We start from the raw sequence: 26,761 nt of genomic DNA on the forward strand, positions 1-26,761 counted from the left end.
GAGGGGAGCTGGACCAGCTGGACCTCAGAGGTCCCTTCCAACCTCACCCACTCTGTGATTCTTGCAAGGTGCAAAATCAGCTCTCCGAGCACACCCAAAACCAAGCAAGTTGCTGATAAAAAACAGGGCAGGGAACCGTGACTGCCCCAAGCCCAGCTCTGTCGGGGTAACTGTGCTCCAGAGAGCACAGACACCATCCCGCCGAGGCTGTCAGAAAACAGAAGCTGGGAAACCCCGACCCTTTACCACCAACTTTTCTTCCCAGACATCTCACTTCTCCTCTGGGCCTTGCTTTCCCCAACAAGAAACAAGTCTTCTAGACATCAGTTCTGCTTATGCTGCACTCGGAGGTGAAGTGCCAGGGCACAGGAGGGAGGGAAGGAGTGCACACAATCGTGTTCCCCCTCCATATGCCTCCCTGCCACTCCTCAATATGCCCGTGTCCCCTTACACATCTCCACCAGCCTCAAGATGGCTCAAAGCCCCCAAGACAGGACTCTGTGACGCTAGCCAGCAGTTCTGACTTGCTTCTTTTCACACATTCAAGCCGTGGCATTCACAAACACCAAGGCCATGGATGCCTCACTCCGGGTTTCGCTCCAGAATTAAGTGGTGCTTCTGGGGAGAAGGGAGAGGGCACAGCAAGTGTCCTCCCACCAGCTGCCAACGACAAAAGCGGGTCTCCTCGCTTCCTGCTAAAAGCAGAGGGATTTATATATTTTTAGCATTAAAAAAAAAATAAAATAATAGAGTCTGTTCCTCCCTCCACAGCCATTGAGGCCCAGAGGTATTTCATTCTGAAGAGGCTTTTATAGAAAAATACAAAGCCTTTGCAGAATGCTGCAGGAAACCCCAGAAAATGCATATTTTCTGTAAAAGGAAGGAGCTCGGAGAGCTTCAACAAACTGAGGGGTGGGCAGAGACACTTAGATCCAGCCACACAGATCTTGCAACACTTTCCCCAAAAAGCCCCTCCTGAGCGGAGCAAACTCAAGCAACTCTCAGTGCTATGACCCCTTCAAAAGACACCCAGAGCACTCTGCGACCCAGGAATCCTGCCAGCCCACCAGCCTAGTGCTCACACGTACCCAGCTCTGGCAGAGACCTCACTGAAAGGGCCACAGCACCCCAGCAAGTCCAGCAAGGAAGAGCCCCATCAAACCCCCATTCATCTCTGGGCTCCATCAAGAATTTGACCAGGACAGGACCCTGTTGTCCCTCTTTATGAATGCTGGTGAACGAAGACTAGGTGAACAGAAGTGTTCCCTTCAGCCTCATCTGGGAGACATTTCAGTGCTCTAATTCCCTCCTAATACCTTACAGATGCGGAAGGACGCACACTGAAGAGCTGCCACTTCCCGCTTCCAGCGGGAGAAGCCACCACAAGCCCCCACGGCTCCCAAACCATTTAATTGCAGCAGCAGCAACGGAGCTATGTCCTGCCGCCGGCACCCGGACGTGTGGCACTGCACCTTGCTGCTCTCAGCTTCGTGAAGGGTTTGGCACATCAGGAAGCTCGGCAGGATGGGTCCGCAGGCTCAGCTGAACGCTCTCATCCAACAACAGCCCAGGCCAAACACCTTGAAGCGTTATGAGCAAGGAGGAGCCCAAAGGGACTTGTAACTAAGCCATTTGTCTGGCTACACACAGCTACCAAGGATGTATTTAAAACCAACATCTTTGCCCTAAGCAGAGATTTCAGCAATAAGATCCCTCTAATTAACACGCTTATAACACCTGGTACCTCTAGTCTTTAAGTAGCTATGTCCTCCTGGCACGCTGGGGAGGGCAGGGACATGCTCCTCTTTAAAAGGTGGGATGCTGACATGTAGAAAGAGATCAGGGACTCAAATCTCGATGTCACAAGTCTATTGCTTCTACCACTAAGGTCCTTTTTCTTCTCCCTCACATCCACCCGCCTTCAGCAGACAGGGAACTCCAGACCACCAAACTCACCCAGGCAACAGGAGACAACGCAGCCTCCTCCTAGCTTCTAAAATCTTGAAAGCCAAACAGCACTGATTTCTTCCCTTATTCTCCCCCGATTCCCCCACCAAGTACAGACCAAAGTCACTCGTGAAGCACTCACGTCCCTGTTTTCCTGCCAAGGAAGGTCTGCGTTCATCCCCGAGACAGAGCAGAGCAGGCTTGGCTCTGTGCTGCTCTAGAGCAGCCAAAGCATTATCAGCTCTGAAGGCGGCTGCGGGCAGGGACAGGAAATCAGCAGGAAAAGCAAAGTCTATCCCAGAACTCCTGTCCAGCGTCAAATTGACTCCCCAGTACTCCGCTTCCTTCCTGTGCTACAGGACTCCAGGGGTGAGGACATTCTGAGGCAGGGCTACTACCTACCCTGACTTGTTCTATTGACTTACTTAATTTTGTGAAGGAATATATTTATCTGTTTCTCTCTGGAAACCAATCATCTGCTGCTTCTTCACCCTGTTGTTTCACCCGTCTCGCCATGGGAACCGCAGGTACTTTGATGCCTGACAGCTTGGCTGATCTCAGCAGGTCGTTTGAACCCACTTCCATAATCACTGCCTAAAGCGGGTTCTTCCCACGCAATTCACTGCTCAGTGAATCACGGCCAGTGATTTTCCTGTCTCCAGGAACCACGTGGCACTTAGCCGGGATAAGTTCTCTTCTCCCCTTCGTAGGGGAAATACATAATTATCAGAAAAAACACTCCTGTCCTAACAGGCCGCTGGCTTTATCTGCACTGAGATCAGCAATTCCTGTTCTTCCCCCAACATCTGCTCCACCACCAAGGCTGGTTGTTCAGGAAATTTATTTCCATGTGTCAAGATTTCACTTAGTTTCTCAAGCTCCTCCAAGCTACAGACTTTGAATCACGAGCAGTCACAGCTGGCGGTACACAAGCCTGCAGAGACACAACCTTTTCAGTGCCCAGTGCCAGCTTTGCGCCGGAAGCTCCTAAGTCTCAGCGCTGGCTGTGCACGGGCATACCGGGGTATTCATCTGTGAGCTGTCGACACCTTCCCCATCTCTTCAAAGCAACAGGGGAAAAAGCAGCAGTCCGGAAGAAATAATCCTGCAGGAAGGACCCAGCTCTGCTCGCAGGATCCCTCTAAACCAGAGGGGACAAACCCACAGATCACAGACCACCGACCAGCGCTGTGGGGCAGCCAAAGGTCGGTACACACAGCCGTGGATGTCAGGAACAGCTCAGAGTTGCCTTTTGAAAGGCCTCTTGGGCTTTGCTAGGAACTCAAGCCCACGACTGAAAGCAAAGACAACAGCTAATTGGTTTCACATTGTTACCAGCTCAACAAGGAAACCCAAGACAAGGCTACAAAGAAGCAAAGCGTGACGTCGCTTGCCTCGGAGTCTCCCGGAGTTGTGCGCCAGACACCCTAAAGCAGATTCCGGGACACGCAGCAGCAGAAAGGCAAGAAAACAAGGACTACACGACAGATACTACACAACCATCACAGCAAACACCTCCAGTGGAAAGCCGCAACAGCTCGGGGACACTCAGAAGCAAGCAGCTATTCCTAAAAGACTAGCGGCTTCAAACAGACTCAAGCAAGAACAAATACCCAACTAGGCTGGAATCTACACAAGGCAGACGTTAGGCAAAGGCTCAAATATTATTAGCACAAAACACGGCAGCCCTCTGTAGCCAAGCCCCCAGGCAGAGGATTTTTAGATGCTTTTGACATACCTCTCAACCTGTCAGAGACTGAATGCAGGACACCAGCCCTCCAACATGAAGAAAAATTCCTCACTGCAAGTGGCTGATGGGGAAGGGGCAGAGGCAATGACTCAGAGACACACTTGAGGTGCTGATTTCATCGAGGAGGCATAGAAATTGAGGGCTGGAAACACTGAGCTCTTTTTCAGAGTAATTGTTTTGGTGTGTTTCCTTCCCCTGGATCTGGTATTCAAAGCATTTTGCTGCTTTTGCATGAAAACAGCTTCTCTTGCTCTTTTGAGTTCAGAAACTCTTACTACTTATTGCCACCCAACCTGGAGTCACCATCCTCCGTCTGTGACACCTAGAGAGCAGTTGGCAGGTCAGAAAGAAGAGGAGCCGCAAAAACATGGCAAACTCATTAAAGGAGCTGAGATCCCATTCCCAGGCAGCCACCTTCACAATTTGTGAGGAAGAGCTGGGATGAATCCTGCAGTCTGCTTTGCAGGAGACATCGGCAGCCTCGTAAAAAAGACGTGGCTTGGTATCACTCAAATTGGTGGAAATTTGGCTCTAGCTTTGAAGAGGAATTGAACTGAGCCTCTGAAGGAAAGGACCCGACACCCAACAGGATGCAAAGCAACTCATCCCCAAATGCACGGCCCCGGCTTCAAGCTGAGAGGTAAGCAGGTAAGCAGGCTCCTTCCCCTCCTCCTTACCTTCGCACCCGGTGGTGTAAATGCTGATGCTGCCGCGTTATAAGGGCACTTTCCCAAACGGGGCCACTGTGACTACTCCTATACCAGCTCACGGCTGGGTGCCCCGGGTAGGGTGCGCTAGTGAAGCCATGGTCCGACTCCGTCTCTGCGGCCAGCGATGAGGCAGAGCTCCCCATGGTTTCCCCCCTACCCAGGCCACGCTGAGATTTATCCTAGGTTAGGTCCAAGCCAGTGGCACGGGCAGTTCGGGTGGAATAGGCGAGGCGCTGCGGCATGGGCTGCTGTAAAGATCCCAACACACTGGAGAAAGGAAGGTCGGTTCTGATCAAGAGTTAAAAAAAAAAAGAGAAAGGGGAAAAAAAGGAAAGAAAAAGAGAGAAAGATAAGGTATGATTTAAGCAACAACCCTCCATTTTTAGAAGCCTATTAACACATGCTCTGACCAGGATCCCCATCCCAGCACATACTGGGATGGGAAGGGCTGTTTCACTGAATCCAGCTTTCACTGTCTGGTGACGGGGAGTACCAGGGCTCTAGAAGAGGCTCTCCCAAGTGAAGCACCAGGAGTTCCCAGGCACGGGGAAGCAGCCCGACTAGCAGAGGAAAGCACACCAGAGCCCAGCAGACAGCCATTGCCACCACGGTAAAGCAGCAGAAAAGGAGGCGAGCGAGTCTCGCCTACAGCCCAAACCTTGGGAATCACACGCACAAAAGGTTATTCCGAAAGCTCCAGGCTCTGACTGGCACACCAGGTTTTTAGTTACCTCAGCTACGAGGAGTACGACTTGAGGACTTGTATGTGGTGAGGAGATTTTATTTTCCTGGTATGTAAACTAAAATCTCCCTCTTTTCCCATTCCCCACTAACACCACAGTAAGGCTGAAAACAGACAGACTGGGTATCTGCCCAAGTATGCTTTCTGTGACTATTTCACACAGTGCAATGAAACACTTTCTTTCAGCTCACGCCAATTTTTAGCTGATATTGAGCATCCCCCTACCCCACAGAAGCAGGTTTGGGCCTTCGACTGTTCTTCCTTTTCTCCCTCTCTCTTTCGTATTTAGAAATTCCTTTTTAGAATTTATTCTCTGAGCATCCTCGCAGTTAAACCACAGAAACCTTTCGTGTCCTCTACTATTCAAAGAAGTTTAAACATACACATGTCTTTCCTTGAAGGAAAAAGGCACAGCAATCTGGATGCATGTCAGGAGGAATGGATCAAGGGAACATTTAACAGAGCAAAAAAGAAGAAATGAGGAAGAAGAAAAAATTAGCACAGCTGAGCTTATTCAATTACCCACCAGGATTTATAGATGAATGAACTGTAGAAAGACCTTTGCGAAGAAACTACTTTGTGCAGTAAAAAAGCTGAAACAAAGACTCCTAAAATACAGTTTTTCAATCCCAGGATTGTTCTAAGGGATCAAGAAAGGCCTTGATAGATAACAGACTCTTGAATGCAGCAGCTCAAGGAGCAGGTGCAGTTTTGCTCTGAGCTTAATACCAGAATGTGCCTGCATTAGGCCATTAGCTGGAGAATGTTAACTGCTCTGCCGTGGTCTCTTCTCTGTAACCTGCAAAGCCCAGACTAACAAAATAAAACTGAGAAAGCACCCAAGAACACAATTTTCCCTGCCTCGATTTCCTCGCTTTAATTGGTCTGCCTAACTGCTGTGCATCAGCCAACACATCTCCACACTTTGCTTCCCGCTACCTGCCTGGCAGCAAGATTTCACTGATTTTTGCAGATCCAGCCAAAATAGATCCCTGGCGCTTCCCCCTCTCATTTCCTGCTATTCAAGCAGTTAATTTGTAACAAATCCGATTTTCTGGCTAAATGAAAGCCATGTGATGAGAGGGGAAGAGTATTCCCAAGTATTGCCAGCTCAAGTCTAAGCGGAGACATCAGTTGTCCCACACCTACGGCGTGTCTGGCTTTTCCGCCGCGTCCCTCGATGGCTCCCCCATGGCGAAGCACCGTACGTGCTCCAGCCGCTGCACTGCACAGCGGCACCAAAGGCACGGGGGATGCAACCGGGAGAACTGCTAGAAGAACAAACTCTGTCTCTCACCTCAAGACTCGGGTTCTACCAAGGTAAATAAAAGCAAGATGGGTAGAAAAACAGCCCTGTACAGTTCACCGCAGGCTGAGCTAAACAGAAGGCAGGATGCTCAGTCAGTTAATAGCCTTTTGCCCCCCTCGAGCAGAGCTGAACTGCCAAATAAAGCAATTCCACAGGCTGGTTTGAGACCACTTCCTCGGCTGACTCTCAAGCTGGAAAAGCAGAACCCTTTGCTTCCTCCTCCTACACACGGAAACGCCAGTTTTAGCTCACCACAACAAGCGAGAGACATGCCTGCTGCCCGCATTACTGCTGGCTCCCAACGTGTTGCTTGTGTCTCGGCCCGTCCTCCTCCGCCAGGTCTGCACCAGGAGTCTGAGCAGGCAGCGCAACGCAAACACTGCGGGGAGAGGAGAGGCCGGGAGTCCTGCTTTAAAGCGGTACGGTAAAACCCAACGGTGGGTGGAGCTGGGGAGAGGAAGGGATCTATAAATAGGTTGAGGATAACCTAGCTAAGTCGTAGTGATCTCCAAGACTGTCTGGTCTAAGCGGGCTGCTTGGCTGCGAGCGCTGCGTAAAATCGGATTTCTCTAGGCAAAGCGGTAAATCCTTTTCTTCAGGGTGACCCCTCGCACCAGGTGAGAGCAGCCAATGAACGATATTTAGGGGGGGAACGTTGGCCCAAGGAGGGGAGAAGGCAAACCTGTTGGAAAACAGGAGGAGCGGCAGCATTACAGCTCAATGCAAAGCATGTACGTGCTCGCCATGCTGAGCCAGAAAACGCCTTTGGCCAACACTAAGCAAATGAGGAGCCTGCAAGAAATAAAGGTGAGAGTGAAAACTACATTCTAGCAAGGGAAAGGGTCAATTAAAGAAGCCTGCAAAGAAGGAAGCCTCTCTGGAAGCACTCAGCCTTATTTTTGAGGAACTTCTCCCACTGGGCAGTGAGATGCCCCAGGAGATGCCCCGCAGGCACATCACCCGTGCCGAACCGTGGAAGGGGAGCAAACTGCCAAGAGCTCCTCTGCCTTGGTAAGAGGGAGCAGGTTTTTCCTCCTAATTAATAAAGCACTGCTTCCACCTATCTAATCAGGAGAGGAAGCAACAATGTGAACAGATTGAAGTGTCTCAGGAAGGGTGGATCTCACTCATGGAAATTAACAGTTAAGCACCTTAGCAAGATGCTGAGTTTGGATTTTGGGTTTTTTGCCCCTTGCAGCTGCAATAATTACTAGGTTTCAACTGACACTGTTTAATTGCTCCCAAAATATTGCTTCCAAAATAAGACCAGATTTGATCTTTCCACCTCCGAACCACTCACACCCGCTTACCCCGATCTGTTGTACGCGAGAGGCAGCCCCTTCCCTAAATTGCCCCGCCAGCACCCTGAGCTGCAGGCACTTACAGTGAGTTCGGGATGGCAAAGCTTTCCCGTGGAGGTTCCTCCTGCTGCCAGGACAGCAGAGCAGTAGCCTGGACGCTTCCAGATAAACCCTGATCCTCAGCACCAGTCAGCAGCGCTGACCCTTTGGGCCCCGGCTCTTCTGTCACACCACCCACAGCGAAGAGCAGGCAGGAAGGGTGGGGATCTGGGTCTGCCCAACCCCTTTTCCTTCCCTCTGCCTTCAAAGGAGGTTTTGGCTCTGAAGAGAGCCAAAAAAAAAAAAAAAAAAGACAAAAAGGGAACTAGCCCGCATGTTTCAACGTATCTAGGCAGTTGCAGGATCAACTTTTCCTAGGATCTTCCTAGAACCAGCCCCAAGCTCTTCCCTCTGGGATGCGGCAGAAAGAAGACTCAGAGGTCCCTGGAGCTGCTCCAGCCCACTGAGGAAGCCAGTGAGGCAGAGTCACTCCAGGTGGTCCCACGAGCAGAAGCCCCCTCCTTGCGATGGGATATCCCCCACACTCCTTTTCTTATTAATTTATTCATCCACGCAGCACAAGCCAGCTCAGCTCCTGCCTGAGTTTTCCAACCTCTCTTGGTTCTCAGCCTCCCAGACTCAGGGACACAACTTTATCATGTCTTTAATTCCTCCACTCTCCCAATCTATAAATAAAGTCACCTCCGAGATACTTCCTTGCTCCAGGGAAGATCCAGGAATGAAAAACACAGCCACCCCACACACCAGACAGCTCTTGATTGAGGTGCTGGGCCAGCAGCTGGGCCAGGAGAAGGCACACCATGTACCTGGGGGAAAAACATCCCTCAAAGCTGTGCCCAGAGGAAGCCACATAGCAGGAGGCCTTCTAGGAATGAAGCTGCAAGTACCAGCCCTTCTCTTCACCATGCTGAGTGAACTCCCCTGCCTGGGGGCTGACCAAGACAGGCTGGGTCCTGGCACCAACCTCAACAGCAAAGGAGGAGCTCTCGACTCTCACTCACATGCAACCTGCTGCTTACAGGGAGAAATAAGGGTTCCTGAAGAGCTCTGACTGCCCAGTCATCCTCCCCCCAGCCCTGGCAGGAGCAGCCTCCTCTCTGGGGACCGCAGGACGTAACTCACACATCCTAAACACGAAGCAGTTCAGGGGCAGGTGAGTGCAGCTGGAAGAGCTGGGGTTGGCTTGGGGCATCAAGCTTGAGGAGACCACTTCATACACCATGAAGACACGGCCCTCTCCCAGCCTTGCTACCACACGTAGGAGATCTCCCCACCTACCACCGAAGCAGGCACATGCTCACGGGGTCCAGGGAAAGCAGGGAACAGTGTGCAGGGATGGGCAAGGTACACAGCACATCAGCCTAAGGAGGCTGTAAAGTCACAGAGGAGGTCAGGCACAGGCTAACGGATGCAGAACGGAGGTCTAATGGTGTGTCATGCCAACCAAGGAAGGAAAAGAAGCTCAAGCATTTGTGCGTGCAGCAAGTGATACACAGCTGGGCTCCCAGCTCCACAAGGCGGGGTGGCAGAACCTGAGGACGTGCAAAGCCAGGTACTGGCACCAAGCAGAGCGTGACTTGTATTCGCCAGGCTGAGATGACCCTGACAGAAGTAGTAAACCCAGGGGAAGAAGGGTGAACAATCTTTCTTCTTCCACAAGGCAGGGGGGAAAGAGCAGACAAGCAACAAGACATCCACGCTAGACAGATACAGGACAGATTGAAATCCAAGATGCTGAACACCGAGCCAACGAGAGATCTGGTGCACCAAGAGCTCCCGTGATCACCCGCGGGACCTTGTGGCAAAGCAGCCAAGCAAACTGGAATGCTCCAAGCTGGGCAAGTGTCTCGCACAAAGCTGGTGTCTTGGTGACAAGAAACAAAGTTTTACTGCTCTTTCTTCCTCTCCTCACCTGCCAAGCCAGCACTACAAGGCAGCCCGAGTGCTGCAGTCTTGGCAGGAAATTGAAGTGTCAGCAAGTTCCAGTTCCTTGCAAAGCTTCTGGTGGGAAAGTACCTCCAAGGACAGACCGAGGCACAGGTCTAACAGGAAGGACAGGACAGTGGTTGGCAGACTCAGCTGGGAGGTAGGAGGCTTTTTCAGCCCTCACACTCTACCCCAGAGCTTCCTGTGTGACTCGGGGCAGTCTCGTGACTCAGAAATCACGGCCTTACCTCCCGGGGCCAGGAAGTGTTCACGTTCGCAAGGCACTCAGACGACAGGCAGTGCACGAGCACCGCAAATGGGAGGACAGGGAAATGGAGAGGAGGGTAAAACTGACCCACCCAAGTGTTTGGTATGGGGCAGCAAGGCTGAGAGAAGAGAGGTGAGTCAGATGTTCTGGGCTTACAGGAAATCTAGGGGACTGGAAGCTGCAAATGAGCTGTTTTCCAAATCACAGTGAGAAACAAGATCGTTGTGCTACTTGCAGAGATATCATTAGATGAAATTAGCTGCCTGGAAACAGATTTCCAGATGGACTATTAATGAGGTAACAAGATAATTTAACTTGGAGTCCTAGACCAGCGCAGAACAGGACCTCACGCTTCATGCTATGCTTTAGCAAAGTCCAGAACAGCAGCACATCTTTCTGGCCACAGACGTTAACATGCAAAGGCAAGCTTGAGGATCTTTACCTTCTTTCAACTGCCTTGAAACTGGTTCTGGCCCAACTTTAACACAGAAGAAACTCATACACAGCAGCTGAGTCGGGCTGAGCTGCATTTAATGCCCAGCACTGATTCTTCATAAGTATGCAGGCAGAGGAAGAGGCATCCAAAGCCTGAAGCGAAAGATTGATAGGAAAAGTAGATTTATTGTAGAGCCAGCTTAGCCACAGAGCAACTAGCATCAAAGTCTGAAAAAAGTTTCCTCTTCTCCCTTGCACGGGGCACTGTAAACCAGTGGTAGATTATCCAGCAAGCTACTGGAAATCTAACACAGTCACTTTGAGAGAGGGGATTATACAGATTTGAAAGGGCAATCAACATCTTAATTACAAGCTATGGGGCGAAGAGGGAGAAGCAGTGGACAGGTTTCTTCAACATAAGGGTTAACTTTGAAACCCATCTCCATTGACAACTGAAGAGCAGGAAGGTCCTTATCTGAATAAGCATGGAAATGGCAACAAGAGTAGGGCCTGAATGCATACACATAAAAAAAACCCCAACACAACCAAATCTCCAAAACCCTAGTGCTCTATTAAGTCAATTAACATTGCTTCAATGAAGTGCAATGAGCCACTTGTATCCTCCAGATTACTAGCCAATTGTGGCTGACTTTTGAGTGCAGTGTTAACAAAAGCGTGTGTGGGCTGGCACGGTTGTCTCATTAGCAACATCACCGTAATGCCACAGAAAGACAGACAAGGGGAAGAAACAAAACAAGCCAAGCCACAGCATCCAATCTTGGGAAGCTTTACCAGCAGATCTAGTTTCCAGATCTTTTCCTCCCTGTATTTATAATCCTTGTAGCAGAGTTCTGTCATCCTATTCAGCCCACAGACTGCCCCAGCTACAAAACATGCCAGGCTGAAAAATCACCTCGACAGACTGCCTGCTGAGACCAGTTGCATTATAAAAACAGGAAGCTTTTACTTGCCTGCTACCAATATGCTATAGATTTAATGGGAAGTAGCATAAGCAGGGATGCTTTGCAGGAAGAACACACACATGGGACACTTGCCAGGAAAAATGCGTCTTGAGTAACACATGTGCTCTTAGTTTCCTCTTTTTTTTTTTTTTCCCTCCCAGAAAGGTTTAACTACACTCTGGGTTACCCAGAAGCAATAAAACATTCCCCCCCCCCCCCCCTTTCTCACTTACAGCAGAGTGTTGATTGGTAAACAGCAGATCTTCCTGTCTGAGGCTGTGCCAGTCTGTGCAGAACAGAACTGTTGTTATTGCACATTCACAGCTAGAGATAAACATGAATAAGAGCCACGAGTAAGAGCCAGGCACTGGCTCTTCAACACATTGCTTTATCAGGTTCACCTTGATTCAACTGCTTCTGACAACATCTCTCCCTCCTGAAGGGGCAAAATGGCACAAATAGCAAGGACAAACAGTAAAAAAAGAAGACAGAAGTGACAGTAGCGCAAAAAGTGCTCTTCTGTACTCGCTAACGTTCACAAACTGCGCAGCTCAGAACTCCACCTGCACTTAAGACACTCAAAAGCACAATACGGAAATAAACGGGCCCAGCAAAACCAACCTCCCAAAAACAAGCAACGGAAAAAACAAAGTAGCTTTCAACACATTTCTCAGGACAAATCTGCATCGAGAGCCATGACTGGTGTGGGACATAAAGGTTACAGTGAACCAAGGAAGGAAAAAAATTTGCAAGTCATCTCTCATCTGCAAGATGACACTCTGCAATGGCACAAGTACAATAAACCAGCCCAGGAAAACTGGATACTCGAAGTCAGAGGAGGGTTTCTAACCTTTCAAAGAGCAGATCTCTGGACCAGCTGCTCCAGAAGCACTGGGGGAAAAAGCACAGAGTTAGTTCCAACAGTTAGTTCCTGGACAAGTTCACGGCCTGCACGAGATGACTGTCTTCAGCAGTAGGGAACTGGACTTGATGACTGTCCCAATCACTCAGCAAGCTGAATTCGCAGAGGGCCATAGGTGCCCAGGCGTAGCACAAACACGAGGTCATACGCAAAAGGACATCAGGGATTGTACTTCAGACCGTGCTAAGCTGACGGATAAGCAGTTGAAGAACTGGCCACCACAGAGGGGAGGGGAAGAGAGCTGCAGCTAGAAGCGGAGTCTCACAGTCAGTGAAAACCCAGGGCACGGACTTGGAAAGCAATGTCTCAGAGACAGGAGGTGGAGGCGATGTCCCCTGAGCCCACTGTCCCCAGGCACTCCAGCCACAGCTTTAATTTTAACACAGATTAGACAGACGGTAAATATGTAATTTGTGCAAGCCACATGCAGCTGCATCCCTTGCTAGAGACAGGTCACAGCCTTCACCGCACTGCCCTGTCCAGAGCCACAGGGAGTCTTCACAGAAAGGCAGCAGTACCTGAGTGTCTCCTTCTGCCGTTTTTATGCAATTTGGCCTTTCCTGGCTTTAATCAGGCACCACGTCCCAATTTCCAACCAAGTGGCCTAGATTTAAACCACCACATCTCTGGCTGTGACTCAGGCAAGCGCAGAGGTAGGATAAGCCTGACAGACAACAATGGCATTTGGCATTTCCACCAGAAACAACCGGGAGATAAAAGCATAAGAATCGCCAAGAACTGCAAAGGGGGCTGCCACCTCTGTGAGCACAGGGGAGGTGGGACAGTGAGAGTGAAACCCCGGCGGGGGGTAAGAAGATAGTGTCTCTTCTAGCACAGCTCAGCTCGATAACCTGATGGAGGAGCATCACAGTTTTGCTCACTCCTCTCCGTCTCCAGACTATACCTGTACCTTGTCCTGGGACGTCCTGAAAAACACGTGAATCCTTCTGCACACTGATGTTGTAGCCATGCCATTATTGCTGTTGGGAGGTGATGTTGTAACTGAAATTATATGACTGGAATAACACCCAGTACAACTGAAGTGGTATAGATATAACAGTGCCTGGCACCACTACGATACTCCCCCTTCCTCGCCGGAGTAGCTACACTGGCTTACTGTCTCTGTCACAAGCGGCTCCTCTTCAGCTACACCAATACAGCTGAAACTGTAGGATGTGTTCAATTACACAATGCCTTAAGCAATATTTGCCCATGAGAGCAGTTATTTGAACAAATATAATGATCACATGAGAAAAATGCTGTACTCTAAGACGAGAGGGCTGAAACATAATGCAGATGCTTTGAGTAAAAAGCTGCCTTTGCTGCAGCCCTACGGGCCATCCAACACACCTCCCCGCACAGCGACGGAGCTGGCCTCTTAACCAAGACCAGCTGGCTGCATCCTGAACCCATGTTAACCCAAACAGGCAGATGGAGAGGAGATCACATTACAGGAGTCACTCTCAAACGCCTTGCAAACACATCCAGCTGCCTCAGCCTCACGTGCTACAGACCCCCAACCTTCCCTCCCCCAGGCTCTGCTTGCTAAAGCCTCCTGCGTGGCAAGGCCAGGCAACGGAAACAAGGGTAACACTCACAGGACACTCCAAGGCTGCATCAAAAGTGATCCAAGAGCAGGAACGTTACTGTATCCCTCCCTCAGTTGAGAACTAGCCACGGCGCAGACCTCAGCCAACACCTGCCTGGTGACTGTCACCACTCAAAGACCAGAGTGCTCATGGCCTGACTTCATTGACCCCAAACTGTAAGAGATTCCTGCACACCAAAGTCATGGAGACTCCAGGCAGACCAGATCGGCAAACACACAGCATGCTAGAGTCCCTTCGATTAATCCAAAGCCCTGGCCTGGATAAGGCCACATCAGCCTGGCTCATTCGAATGCAAGGACAACACCATCAGACGCTCTCCTGCAGCAGATGCTGCCAGCGTATCCTGAAGGTACCAGCTCAGACTGGATTCCCACCACTTCGTCCTGTCTCTGCAGAGCCGGGGCTGGGAACTGCCACGGCACTGTGGTTACTGCAGGCAAAGCAACGCAGAGTTTCTTTGATTGATTTATTTCCCTGCCCTTGCACTGCCTCAAACACACCCTGGGACAGTCATGCAGTTTCCACGGCTTAAGATTGCAAGGTCCCGGAAGACCTCACATTTTCTGTTCCACTCTTAGAGTTTCTTCTTCACGAGAAAACCAGAGGACGCCAGTATCCCCACTCGTAAGAGCACATGGCCTTCACACAGACAGCAAGGAGAGGGGAACACTCAAAGAAGGAATCAAAACAAGAAAGACAAAAACGAGAGGCATGGGCAACAAGAAGCGGGGTATTTGTGCTTACAAATGGGAGGAGAAAAGGTCTTTTTCCTTTCAGCCCCTCCTAGCCCGGCACAGAGCCAACCGCAGTCAGAAAAGCCTCTCACCCAACACGGTTTCTGCTCTGCAGGTCCAGTGCCCAGTTGGTGTGAAGTCAGCCTGGCGTTCCTGGAATCGAACGGCTGCTGTTGGCACCAGCTGAGTGGCCCGGATGGAGGAGCATGCTAGATGGTCCTGCACAGAGCCGCCGGCAGCGCACCAAGCCTGCCAGAAGGAGCGACTGCTGCAGCAAGCTGGTGAACAGAGAGGAAAGAAAGGCACGTAAGAATAAATGGCTGCTGAGACTCCGGGCTGATCAGCATCGCACCAGCACACACAACCAACCTCACGTTTTAGGTGACTCAATCAGCATCCAGTTGAACTGCAGCTCTCAGAAGGATCGCTGCTCCCTGCGGCATCCGGCTGGCGATGGGCTGGAGCTCGGTCCCGCCTGTAGACAGGAATCAGTCTGCTTTTGGGTCGACTCAGATTCTTCACTCGTGGTTTCAGAACCTTTGGTGGTGACTCTATAGTTCTGTTCCCACCACTGGCCTTACTCTCTCTGACGGCGGCTGCTGCTTAGCATTTTGGCAAGAGCCGTCGTCGTACCAGGTAACACAACACCTCACGAGCACAGCAGGATCTTAACGATAAGGGTTCCAGACAGCTCTCGACAATTAGCGACAGGGCAGGATCTCCCATGGGGTCTGGATGCGAACGCAGGGATGTCTGGAGGGGCACACTGCCTGAATGTTCAAATACAGAAACATGTTAATTACTCCGCATGGCCAGGACATCGTTAGCAGTTACATCTACTGGAAATTCAAAAGTACAAATTCCTCTGGTTATGTTAAACATGCCCATCCCACCCCTAGAAGGCACGATGTTTGAATACTTGCCTCGGCAAACCTCCCTCCTCCAAGACATTTCCCCTTCCCCCTTCATATTCCCTGCTCTCGAAACAATCTGTTTTAATGAAATTCTGACTTTGCAAAAGTGCTGTCTCCTTTGAGACAGGCTTTTATCAGATGGAGGCAACAAAAACCCTTGCCCATAACTGTTTGGTTCACCAGCACACTCTCGCTGTCTCTATTTTGGATTGGGGATGCAGCAAAAAAGCAAATAAGGAATCAGCCGGAACAATGTGATCACTGAGCGTTTTTGGGAGCACGGTAGGAGCATGTGAGAGCAACAGGCCCAGTTCTGCTCCCACCACCTTGCCCACGCTCCCCACAGCCAGACCATCAGGTGCAGCACAATGCCCCTGGAGCTTTTCTCTTCCAGCGCTCTGCACCACTGAGATTTCCAGGCAGTGGGAAAAAGAAGACCTGTGGTGAATGCCTGGACACGTGCTGCTAATGGAATCAAACTAGCAAATGGAGAATGTTACAGAGCAGGCAAGAGATGCCACTCGGGGACCAGTGAAAAGCAAACAAGGGACTGAGTAAGGTTCAGAAAGACCAGCCTGATCCTTTCAGCCCAGGGTCTGTACAGCACTGGCTGCACAGGGAACTCCAGGCCCACAGCATGTCCAAGGCACTCAAACACTCGAGCCGCTCCTGCGCTCTGGAAGGGCTTAAGACTTATGACACTAGAGGACAGAGAACCCCACAAATGCCTACATCAGTCTATGCGACACCACGTCATTTTTCTTGCAGGAGATGTGTTTGCATACGCATGGGCTAGGAAGAGAAACCGCTTAACACTCAGCAGCTTAAAATAAAACCTTTTGCCTGTGCTGAAATTCCAAGGACTGCCCGAGCTCTGCCTGGTGGCCTGAGTCTTGCAGGCAGGTGACCGATACGTACAAGCTGGAGAGCAAGACCTTGACCACATCAGTGCTCCAGCCTCTCTGGAGAGCAGAGCTGCCAGGGCGGGGAGGACAGAGCCCAGCACACAAGGACCCACGTTCCCACTTCCACGGACCAGCACAAATACGGGGGAGTTTACTTGTTACCTGGCAAAGCTGTCAGAGCTAGCTCCTCTGCAAACGTTTTTGTTAGGGAGCAGCAGGATCTTCTGCTGTCAGAGGAACACAACACCACACAAGTTGGGAATCTGCCTGCAATATCCTCAGTAAACCAAAATCATCTGGGCTGGTGCAGGGAACAAGATGCCAAATGGGAAACTCTGGTGCTACAGGAAGTGCCACGTTAGAAATGCAACCGGGTGATATCACTGGAGGGGGACGACAGCTTTTTGTAAGGTCTCAGCCTGTATTTTACCAAAGTGAATGCGTACTGACAACCCTGCAGCTTTGGTAAGGGCTGCTAATGCCAGGACTGGGGCCAGACGCCAGCCTGGCCTCCCTGACACAGTGCCATCGCCACCCTCCTCCAATGCTGACGCTGCTCAGGCCCGCAGCCTTTAGCAAGCGCCCTGGCTTGCTACAAGAGGGGCTGCATTGCAGGAACAGAAAAGACTCGGCTTCAGATTTTAGAAATCAAACTTGATCATCTCAAGCTGGCAAAAATAGCCCCGTGTTCCCTCAAGTTATTTTCTTTTCAACTAGGCAGGGTACAGCACAATAGGAAATATCAGCAGTTATGTACTCAACCTCCAGAAACCCAAAGGGCCAATTCTAGCAACCCACAGCAGCTTTCCAATCCTCCCTGATCTATTTGCCGGAGTTAGACTGAAAAGCATGCTGCCCCTAAGCCATTCAGCAAACTCCACGTCCTGCTAATTACATCAATATAAATGTATTATCTTGGCTGTCAAACATCGGCTGCCTGAACAGGATGACGCTCTGCAATGTAAATGCAGGAAAACAATTGCTCTTTCTGCTGGTGACACATTTCTTTGGATCTTATTTCCTTTCCAGGGCTCCCCCTTCTCCCTTCTACCCAGGCACCAGCATTTTTTTCCAGAGCAAGAGGAAACGGCACACAAAAACCCTCCACATCTTTTAAGCGACCGAACATGAGCAAATTTTGGGAACACCACTGGCATTTCCTATCAGCCAACCTGAGAGTCGCACAGGGAAGGGAGCTGTGAAGAGTTAAAAGTTTCTCGTGCGCAGGCAACAGCCCTTCTGCCTCCCTTGGCTTCCTCAGCTGCCATCGCTAAATACAAGGCAAGTGACAACACCCCAAATAGCAACGACAGTGTGACAGAAATCTGGTAGTGGCCTGCTCCTCCCTGCCCGGCTCGGTGACGGTGGCCTGGAAAGGGCTGCACGCTCAGGCAGCATCCGACAGCAAGCAGCAAGGTTGAGGCAAAGGCAGGCGGATCCAGGAGGCTTCTCGGGAGCAGGCAGACAGCATGTCTCCCTCCGAAGAGTGGGATTATGACAGAAAACGAGGAGGAAGCCACTGACTCACCTGTCCCACCCGCGTAAGCAGCTTTCCCAAGGCTGCACTGTATCTGACCTTTCTCAGAGCCCCAAGTTCCAGCAAATCGGCTGTTCATAAGTTTCCTCCCGGCGCTTTCACTTTCCGAAGCAGCCTCCTCTCTCCCTGCCCCTGGGTCTGACCGCAGGCATCTTTCACTCCAGCCTCCCCCTGCTCTGTGAAGACTCTCACACAGAGAAAGCCACAGGATCCATTCCTTCCCAGACCCTTCTGCTCACAGAAAGGGTCAGTAGGAACCCAGAGATGAACAAAAGCCTGGCTTCAGGCGAAGCAGGAGGAAGAAAGCATTTCTCCCACTCGCATCTCACTAGAGATGTGGAGATCAGCACAGCCACGTCCGCACACACTGGCTCAGGCACTGGCTGGGTCTCATGTGTGACTGCTACAAACCCGGCAAACTCCCACAAAACCTCCAGGATGGATGAAAGCAGTGTATTTTCCACAAAAATAAAGCCAATCGATCTCAGCTGGCTGAGGCAACGTCAGGGCCCAGACCACTGCCCTCTACAACACCAGCGATATTCAGAGCAAAGATAAAGGGTGCCCCACAAACAGCACATCTCATGTGGGCATCCAGCCCTTCCGTGAGACAGCTCCAAGTCTGGGCAGGGTGCCCAATCTTTTTTTATGTGCAACTTTAGCAGTTTTGGTTTGGTTTTCAGTACTTATTCTGATTCAAAAGACATTATGCCTGGCCCACACCTCGGGTTCCCTTACGCACCAAGTCATCAGGCTCGAGGAGGCCGCTCTTCTTTCCTGCCAAAGCAATACGGCTTAGCCAACGCAGCAAGTCACATCAAACCTTCAAAGGCCTCTCCAGCCCTCCAACCCCACCCGGGGAAGGGAGCAATGTTGGGTCTTGCCTTCTGCCTTCAACTGCTAAAGCCTTGGACACAAACAGAAGCTGATGCAACTTTAAACGAGTTAATATCCCCACGTACATAAAATCATGGTAATTTGAATCGTGTCTCTCTGACACATGATATGCTACCACAGCTCGTTCCTCAGGCAGAGCTCAGTCCTGGTTCACTCAGAGACACAAGCCAGTCTGTTTGGCAACGGGTCTCAAGAAATGGCAGTGCAAAAAACCACCAGCAGACTCACAGTGTCACAGGAGGCCGGTCTGCCACTCGGCCACCCTCCCGTCACAGGTCTGCTCCAGCTTAGGAAAGGTGGCAGCTTGCACAGAGCCCCTGAAGTGTAAGTCCCTCCGAGTCCCGGGTGACGCTGTGCAAAGTACGGCAAGATCTCTGTGTTCTGATCTACACGGGCTACAGTCTGGGATCTGCACCAGCCAGCGGCTGTGATCTGCTCACCTCCACCTCAGCTCCCTCTAAGCCAATCTCCCGGTCTCCAGTACCTCCTGACCGACCCACAGCAGAGCAGCACACCACTGGCCGTGCACGAATGCCCCAGGCCAGGTACAGTAAGCACTTCTCAGATAACCTTCTGTCCGACCATGAAAAACCACCCATCCGCATCCCAGGCCTGAAGGCCTACGGAGCACTGAGCGCCAGCTGAGATTTCGATCTGAAAAAACGCTTGGAGGAAACAATGTGACATTTCAAACAAGACGCGCACATTATTCAATCTCCCCCAACACTTCACTAGATGACCACCCCAAAACATTGGTTTCTTGATGCTTGGGAGGGCAGGGATGTACCCCAGAAGCAGGCACGGGGAGAGGAGAGCTGCTCAGAAAATGGAGAGGCTAACCGGCGTACAGAGCCTTTTCCAGCCACTGTGACAGACTTCTGCATCCAGGATCTGGAGGCTGACACGCTTGTAACTGCAGCTGAGCTGACGTGCAGTAAAACCTTGGGGTCTTGATGAGGCATCGGGGCCTGAGCAGCCTTAGGATGCTTCAAAGACCCACGCGTAAGACCAGCCGACTGATTCTAAAGGGTAAACTCGCGAATGCTTTAAAAACTCTGCACAAACCCCCGCTTAGCCCCCAGCAGAGGATTTAGAGCGCAGACCTGAAGGACGGACGGCCCCGGTTCTCTTGCGGGCTCTGCCGTGGGCCAGCCCGGGAGCGGGCACTCGGCACCGCCGTGCCCGTTACCCGCCGTAAGGGAGGCTTACCTGCCCGGAGGAGAACCGGGAGGTACCGAGAGCAGCCTGTGCGGGCTCGGCGCAGGCAGGTAAGGGCTTGCAACGCGGGGCCGCGCAAAGCCTCCCCCGTCCCCCCACGGCTGCCGCAACCGCTCTCAAGTTCGTTAAAACCCCGCCGGGGCGTGCGGCCGGGTTGAGGTACCGGTTGGGCGGCCGCAGCCCTCGGGTCGCCTCACAAGCCCCGGGGAAGGCACCCCAACAGCCGCACACCCCCGAGGCGGGATCCCCGGCTCCCCCCAGCTGCGGGACCCCGACGCCGGTTTCCGCCCCCCCCCCCCTCCCGCCCTGGCCTCCAGGCCCGGCTCCCGCCACCCCTCCCGGCCAGCCGGGCTCGGGCCCACCGGCAACAGGTGGTGCGGGGCGGCTCGGGGGAGGCCGGGGCCCAGCCGGAGGCTCCGGCCGGGAAAACGCCAACCCGGCGGCGCTGGTAGGTGCCGCGGTCCGCAGGGCTGCGGCGGGAGGCCCCGGGCGGCCCGTCCCCGCCTCCCCCGCGCTCCTGGAGGCCCCCGCCGCCCCCCACCACCGCTTACCTGGGGATGGAGACGGCCGCGCTGCTGCTCGCGTCCCCCCCCCCGGCCCCGCACTTTCCCCCGGGCAGAGCAACTTCCACCCCCTCCCGCCCGCCGCGGCGCCCGGCCGCTCCGCCGGCGCCTTCCTCCCGCTCCGCCGCCGGCCCGGCCTGCCCCGGAGTCCCCGAGCCCGCCCTTACGCCGCCGCCGTGGCGTAGCGCCCCATCCCGGCCTCCGGGCACTACGGCGCGGAAACAGCGCAGAGGCCGTCGTGAATAGCGCAGGGGGACTACAAGCCCCGAGGGGCGCTGCGCGGAGGAAGCGGAAGGCGGTGGCAGAGCGGGGCGCACCGGGAGCGGTAGTTCGGAGCCGGGGCGGGGCCGGAGGGGCTCCCCGGGTGGGCGAGGGGCCGGTGGGAGCGGGGGAAGGAGGCGGCGAGGCGCGGCCGGGAGCGGGGGCCCCGCTGAGGGGTGAGGACTACAACTCCCGGCGTGCTTTGCGGCCGCGGAGGAAGAGCACCGCCCCTGGCCGGGGGGTCGGTACCGGACGCGGCGCTTCCCCGGAGGCTCCGGCGGGGTGAGGGGGCCAGGCCCGACCCGCGGCCCCCGGGGCCCTGAGCGCGGCAGGCAGCGTGCACGGTCCTGAGCCCTCGAGCGGAGAACAGCTCTTCTTCTGAGGCTGCGTGAGCCCCGAGCGGGGCCCATCCGCTGCCCCGGGGCAGGCGGTGGCAGATGGAGCATTAGGGCCCGGGCGTTCCCGGCGCAGATGAGAGGCCCGGGGCCGAGCAAAGCCGGCCTTCCCGCTGCACGGCCGGCCCAGCCGCCGAACCCTGGCTAATTACAACTCTTAATGACCTGGCGGCACACGAAGCCAGCCTGAAGCTCGCACGGAGTTACCTCAGCCGATGCTTCAGCTTCGGGGTGGCGAGGAGCCCCCTCTGCAGAGCGCGGGTGCGCAGCGGCGGGAGCCTCGGTGGCTCTCCCCAAATCTCTCCCCCCCCAAAACCGCAGCCCTCCGGTGCTTGAGGTGCTGCTGCGCTGCCAGGCGGGTGCGGGTGGGACCTGCTCGTCCATCCCGCTTCAAACCAAAATCCTTCCACTTCCAGATGTCCCAGCCCTCTGCCAGACTCACCTCTTTAAGAAGCACCTTCGAACCCTCCCGTCCCACTGAGATGAGAAGCGGGAGAAGTTCGTGCAGCGCCTGCAGAGCTCGGGGTGTCAGGGTGCTCCCCTCCCAGATGCACAAGTGAAAACAGGGCACGGGGAGCCCAGATGTGAATCGGCCAAGCTGGTGTGGCACGCAGATGTGAAATGGTCATCGTTCCAGCAAAAGCAGCATCGTCCACACCACCCTGCTTGGAGGGGGGATTAATGGTCGCTAAATGAAAAAGGACAGCTGCTTCTTAGGGGAACGTTATCTTCTGGAACCTCCCCAAAGGGGACCCGAGGCTTTCTGTGCAGGCAGCCGTGATAGGAACACCTCTGGGAGACTGTCAGGCTTCTGCAAAGACGATGCAGTGGACAAAAGCCAAGTGAAAAGCTTTTGTGCCTGTTTGTCTCTCCGTAAGATGTAATGGCTAGTCATAGCAATGTGCTTATTTGTAGACCGATCTTTTCTAGAGGCTGCAGAAGCAGCTCTCCCTTTGTTCTTCAGGGCCGGACCAGGGGAAGAACAGCTCCCTGTGCCCTCGCTCGCAGGCAGGTTTCCTGGACTGGGGAAATCGCAGGACCTAATGCTCCTGCACCTGAGGAAAGCACAGGGCAGGTGTCCCGGCACACGGCCCTGCCTGTGGGGTCAGCACCCCAAAATGGCCAGGGGGCTCCCCTGCCCGCTGTAGGGCAAAACCCGTCGGGACCCCCTGGGGAAAGGGTGAGCTGGGCTTGGAAAGAAACCGCTGGCTACACCACGGCGGCTATTTCACGTAAGAACTATCAAACTATCACCACCTAAACTGTCGAGCGTTAGCTGTAACGGGAGCTGGGGCGCTCAGCTCACAGTGACACACTCGGACACTGTTCAGTGCCTGCGCTTCGGTGCCTGGTGCCACGTCAGGTACCCCAGGCTGTCCGGGATATCCGCACAAGTCTGCCACGCACAGGTCACACGAGACCTACTGCATGTCTTCATCCACAGCATCTTCAGCCTCACCGAGCAGCAGCTGGAGGCGAGGAAGGATCCTAAAAGCACCTACAATGTCTCTGCACGCTTATGTGTGGGCAATTAAATTAAACCTTTTTGTTATGCGTATGATTATTAATTAAGACATGAGAAGTATGACTGCTTAGTACTGAGCGAAGAAAGGAGTCACCGCATACTCGGTGTGGGTTTCAGCATCGTATCTACACGGCACAAAAAAACCAGCTGCTGACATCCAGCTCTGCTGGCATCACGGGGCAGTTTCCTGGCTGAAATGACGTTACCGGCTTAGCACTCTGTACTGGGAACAAACACATAAAACTGACTTTGCCCAGCTACGAGGCAATGTTGAGAGGTGGATGAACGCCAGCGCGTGCTGTTAGGAAGTCACATGAACTGGGATTCACATCACTGAATTTCAGATGTCTACGCTGAGGCATTTGAATTGTACTGGCCACTGCATCTTCATCTGTGAGCAATGGAGAAAGAGGGTTACAGTTATTCCAGTTACATTCCTATTTCTGTCATTGATTATAAAGAGACTCAAACATTCGGCCAATGCAGCAGAGCATCAATATTTCAGTGAGCTGCATTCCTGGAAATGAATGCCTTAGGAGCACTGAAAGCCTCACTGAAGGCAAGGTAAGTGTCATCCACTGCTCTGCCCTGATCAAACCTTATCACAGAAAGCAACCACATTCTTCAATCACTGTAACTTCATGATGACCCTTTTTCCATCTCCTCCTCCTCCTGCCATGCCTTCTAAAAGGACTCAGTCCATGTTTTTTCCTTGTCACTGAAGCGAAGCTGCCCGGGCCATCCAGAGCCTTTTTTTGATGATAGTGTGAAACCTCCCTCCCTCCGGTTGTGAAGACTCTGCCCCAGTCACCGCGACTTTCCAAAGCTGATGGAGAGCGGCTCTGCAAGAGCAGCAGCACCCCAGCCTGCAGCCTGTCCAGCCCACAGACTTGCACAGTCAAGATCCAAATGCCGTATGAATCCTCATGGATTCTGCTCTAAGTCAGTTAGACACAGGCACTGATGAGATGGCTCCGTACCGTCCGTGTCTCCTCTTCCGGTAAACAAACTTGCCTGGCACCGACCGTGAGCTAGTGGGCAAAGGGATGGCCTGTGCGGTGGGAGACACCGGGAGCTGACCTGGAGCAAATCCAGCCAGCCAAGCACGAAGGACGGCAGGCGCAGGGTTGGCGAGGACCGGAGGATGCACAGGGAGGATTCTCGCAGCCAGTGCTGGAACCAGCAGCTCCTGCTTGAGAGCAGGTGAGAGAGAAAGGGCTAGCGTGTTCAACTGCAAGAGGATCTTCCAGTCCTCGTTTCCCAAGACACCAAGCTTTTCATGAGTGTTTACCTCCTGCCGAGCCTCCAGTTTACCCTAACCTGGGACTGGCAAGTGGCTCTTTTCTGGTACTTGCCCTCAACCCTCTCGTTCGCAGCCTGAGGAACTAGGAGGTCCTGATGGCTCCTCGAAGGGCTGGACAGAAAGTCATTGCCCAGAGCACATGGTCCATCACCTATGTGGGAGGAGGTCATCTCCTTGCGTCCTTGAGCTCTGCTGAAGGTTTTTTGCAACAAGACAGGCACAAGGAAACATAATTCTTGACTAGATAATATATATTATATATATGTGAGTATCTATCACTGATCAGAGCGGTTCCAATATATTTTTAGGTAGTAGGATCAAAAGGAAGTTACGTAGAAGATGTATGTATTCCCTTTACTCCTGTGTGTACATAAGTGTATGGGGGTGTGTAACACAGAGGACATTTAAAGGAACAATATTGTACAAACCCAGAAGAGTTTTGATTTCATTGTCAAACTAATGCATCACCCACGTTTAGCGCAAGAGGGAAATGAGACTCAAAGGATTTGAGAGGTGTAACGAGGCCCAGAGTCCCCAAGGGAAGAGCCACACTGTATTTGTGGAGGTCCAGCAGGCTGTCAGCAGAATGGCGTCTCACAATGGGTGCGTGGTCCTGCTGAGCACCACGCGCTGTCTTCAGTGGGACAGGCGAGGCGGTGGTGATGAATGCTCCTGTCGTAACTGTGCCGGGACACATTTTATGTCCTGTATTGTCTTTTTTGGTGGGGTTGTGACAGTCAAACCCCTCCCTGATTGAGGGGGGAGAGATCCATTCCCTCTACCCAGGGAGGGTTATCTGTTCCAAAAAGCCCCGGTGATACCAGGGCCCCACAAGCTGCCCCACACCAGTCCTTGAGCCTTGGGACTCAGTCTGGGACCTAGAGCAGCCCCCTGGGCCCCACAACCTTAGGATATGGGGGATTGGGGCTGGCTCTTGGGGTGCTAGAGCTGTGGGGATGTCCCTGGGACTCTGGGAGTACTATGGGGGTACTCCCTGCAGTCCTGGGGTTCTCTCACTAGAGGAGGAGAGGCATCAGGGCTTCCTTGGGGAATCTGGGAGCCCTGGGGGTATGGAGAGGGGTGTGGGGGTGTCCTCAGGAGATGTCACGGTCCCCAGTTCCTCCTGAGCACTGCAGAAGCGCGCAGCGGGATCTTGGGGCACCCCAGCCAGTCCCTCATTAGTGGGGTGCCAGGGGACCCCAGGGTTACTCACCGGCGGGGCGGTGGGCTCGGTGTTATCCTCGGGGCACAGGATGTGTCGGCAGGGGCCAGGGGAAGCCGCCTCATCTGTGGCGTCATCGGGGTCGGCCAGGCTGAGCAGCAGCAAGTTGGTGCAGGCGAAGGTTCGCTTCAGGCTGCAGCAGTTTGGGGGAGGAGTGCTCCCGGGGAACTCCGCGCTGGGGGGACTGACACGCCGTGGGGCAGAGGTGTGACAGGGACCCCCATGGCTGTGGGAAGGAAGCACAGGTCCCAGCCCCCACAACCCCTCTGCTAGCCCCATTGCCCCCCTGTTGCTGCTGCTAACCCTCAGTAGCCCCCGTTAACTCCCCAGTCTCCCCCCCGACTCTCTACCTTCCCCAGTGCCCCCCAACACCCCCCGCTGACTCTCCAGCTCCCCCAGTGCCCCCCTCCAGAGCCTCCCAGTGATCCTGCTGCCCTCTCACAGCCCACAACCGCCCCTCCACTGCGCTCCCCAGTTGCCGTCCCACCCTCAGCTGCCTTTTACCCAAGGAACAAGGTGGCCGCGGGTTTGGCGAGGGCCTGGGGGACACCCAGGCCCAGGAGGGGCCTGGGGGCTGCAGGCTGTGCATGGGTGCCCGAGGTGGGGTCCGTGGCCTCCCTGATCTCCTTCGACTGCAGGAGAGTTTTCACCCCTGCGTTGGCCATGGCACTGCTGGCGCGAGTCCGTACTGGAGGGGTCACGAGATCCCTGGCTGCCCCCAGGGATGGCAGAGGGGTTCCTGCCTGTGACCTTGACCTCACAAACACCAGCTGTACTGGTCACGCATGGTTCCATTAGGTCACAAGGGGCTTCTGTCCCAGCCTTTCCCCTTACATGCCTCAGGTTACCCTTTGGATTGCTGGTTTGGTCATTTCTATCCCCAAAGTAGCCATCAAAATACTTAGAATCATAAAATATCGAGTTGGAAGGGACCCATGAGGACCATCAGCCCCAACTCCCTGCTCATCGAGTCTTCCCCAGCATGAAGAGCCCCAGGTACGCAGGGCCAGCAAGGGCAGGAAAACTCCAACTCAGAAAGGACAGAGAAGGAAGCGCGAAGGGGTAAAGAATACAGAATCTTTGGCAGCAGTGCCACTCCTGCTACCCTCTCTTGGCAGAGAAGTGGGATGACATAGGGGGAAGCTTCATTTTCACTGGAAGTCTCTGTCAGAACTGCTTGGTAGAAAAGGACTCGCTGGATGGGAAGAGGACAGCCATGGTGTGCAGGAGCTTGCCGGGACACCGGGACGCCCTTCCACTACTACACAATCCCACAGGACACGTCTCTCTGGTTACTACTGTAAGATCCACACCGTCCTGCTGCCAGATCTCGTCAGGTCAGGTA

General features: G+C 53.3%; 2 protein-coding genes across 16 annotated transcripts in view; both read right to left on the reverse strand.

Moving 5' to 3' along the window:
* The window catches only part of CAPN15 (calpain 15), a 60,006-nt gene extending 39,057 nt beyond the window's left edge, over positions 1–20,949 (reverse strand). Inside the window, exons 1-8 of one of the 13 annotated variants that reach the window (XM_054843332.1) lie at positions 20,699–20,759; positions 15,258–15,446; positions 15,046–15,151; positions 14,769–14,954; positions 12,261–12,301; positions 11,644–11,696; positions 10,456–10,601; positions 4,375–4,695 (exon numbers count right to left, since the gene is read on the reverse strand). In XM_054843332.1, the coding sequence (XP_054699307.1) occupies positions 4,375–4,550 (176 nt within the window). In that variant the 5' untranslated portion in view covers positions 4,551–4,695; positions 10,456–10,601; positions 11,644–11,696; ... (3 more) ...; positions 15,258–15,446; positions 20,699–20,759. Of the gene's footprint in view, positions 1–4,374; positions 4,696–6,710; positions 7,416–7,842; positions 7,994–10,455; positions 10,602–11,643; positions 11,697–12,260; positions 12,302–14,768; positions 14,955–15,045; positions 15,447–20,698; positions 20,760–20,877 lie in introns of those variants that run through there. The other 12 variants (XM_054843327.1, XM_054843333.1, XM_054843336.1 and 9 more) reach the window with 12 other exon arrangements.
* A 3,527-nt stretch (positions 20,950–24,476) lies between these two features.
* LOC129213402 (nascent polypeptide-associated complex subunit alpha, muscle-specific form-like) lies at positions 24,477–26,761 on the reverse strand. 3 transcript variants are annotated; one of them, XM_054843357.1, is made up of 3 exons: positions 25,921–26,761; positions 25,408–25,642; positions 24,477–24,875 (listed from the first exon to the last, which is right to left on the reverse strand). In XM_054843357.1, exons 1-3 carry the CDS (start codon positions 26,079–26,081, stop codon positions 24,831–24,833), a joined length of 441 nt encoding a protein of 146 aa, XP_054699332.1. In that variant the 5' UTR covers positions 26,082–26,761; the 3' UTR covers positions 24,477–24,830. The 3 variants fall into 3 exon arrangements, with proteins under 3 accessions (XP_054699332.1, XP_054699331.1, XP_054699330.1); XM_054843356.1 differs by having other exon boundaries at positions 24,477–25,600; XM_054843355.1 differs by having other exon boundaries at positions 24,477–25,642.

The sequence above is a fragment of the Grus americana genome, chromosome 15 (genome assembly GCF_028858705.1).
Source record: "Grus americana isolate bGruAme1 chromosome 15, bGruAme1.mat, whole genome shotgun sequence".
Classification (NCBI taxonomy): domain Eukaryota; kingdom Metazoa; phylum Chordata; class Aves; order Gruiformes; family Gruidae; genus Grus; species Grus americana.

What these genes read in the sequence shown, in the direction of transcription:
- LOC129213402 (XM_054843355.1), bottom strand. Translation starts at nt 26,081, where the DNA reads ATGGCCAACGCAGGGGTGAAAACTCTCCTGCAGTCGAAGGAGATCAGG. An exon ending in GCGGCCACCTTGTTCCTTGG is followed by an intron (nt 25,643 to 25,920) that starts GTAAAAGGCAGC and finishes TCCTTCCCACAG; the next exon opens with CCATGGGGGTCCCTGTCACA.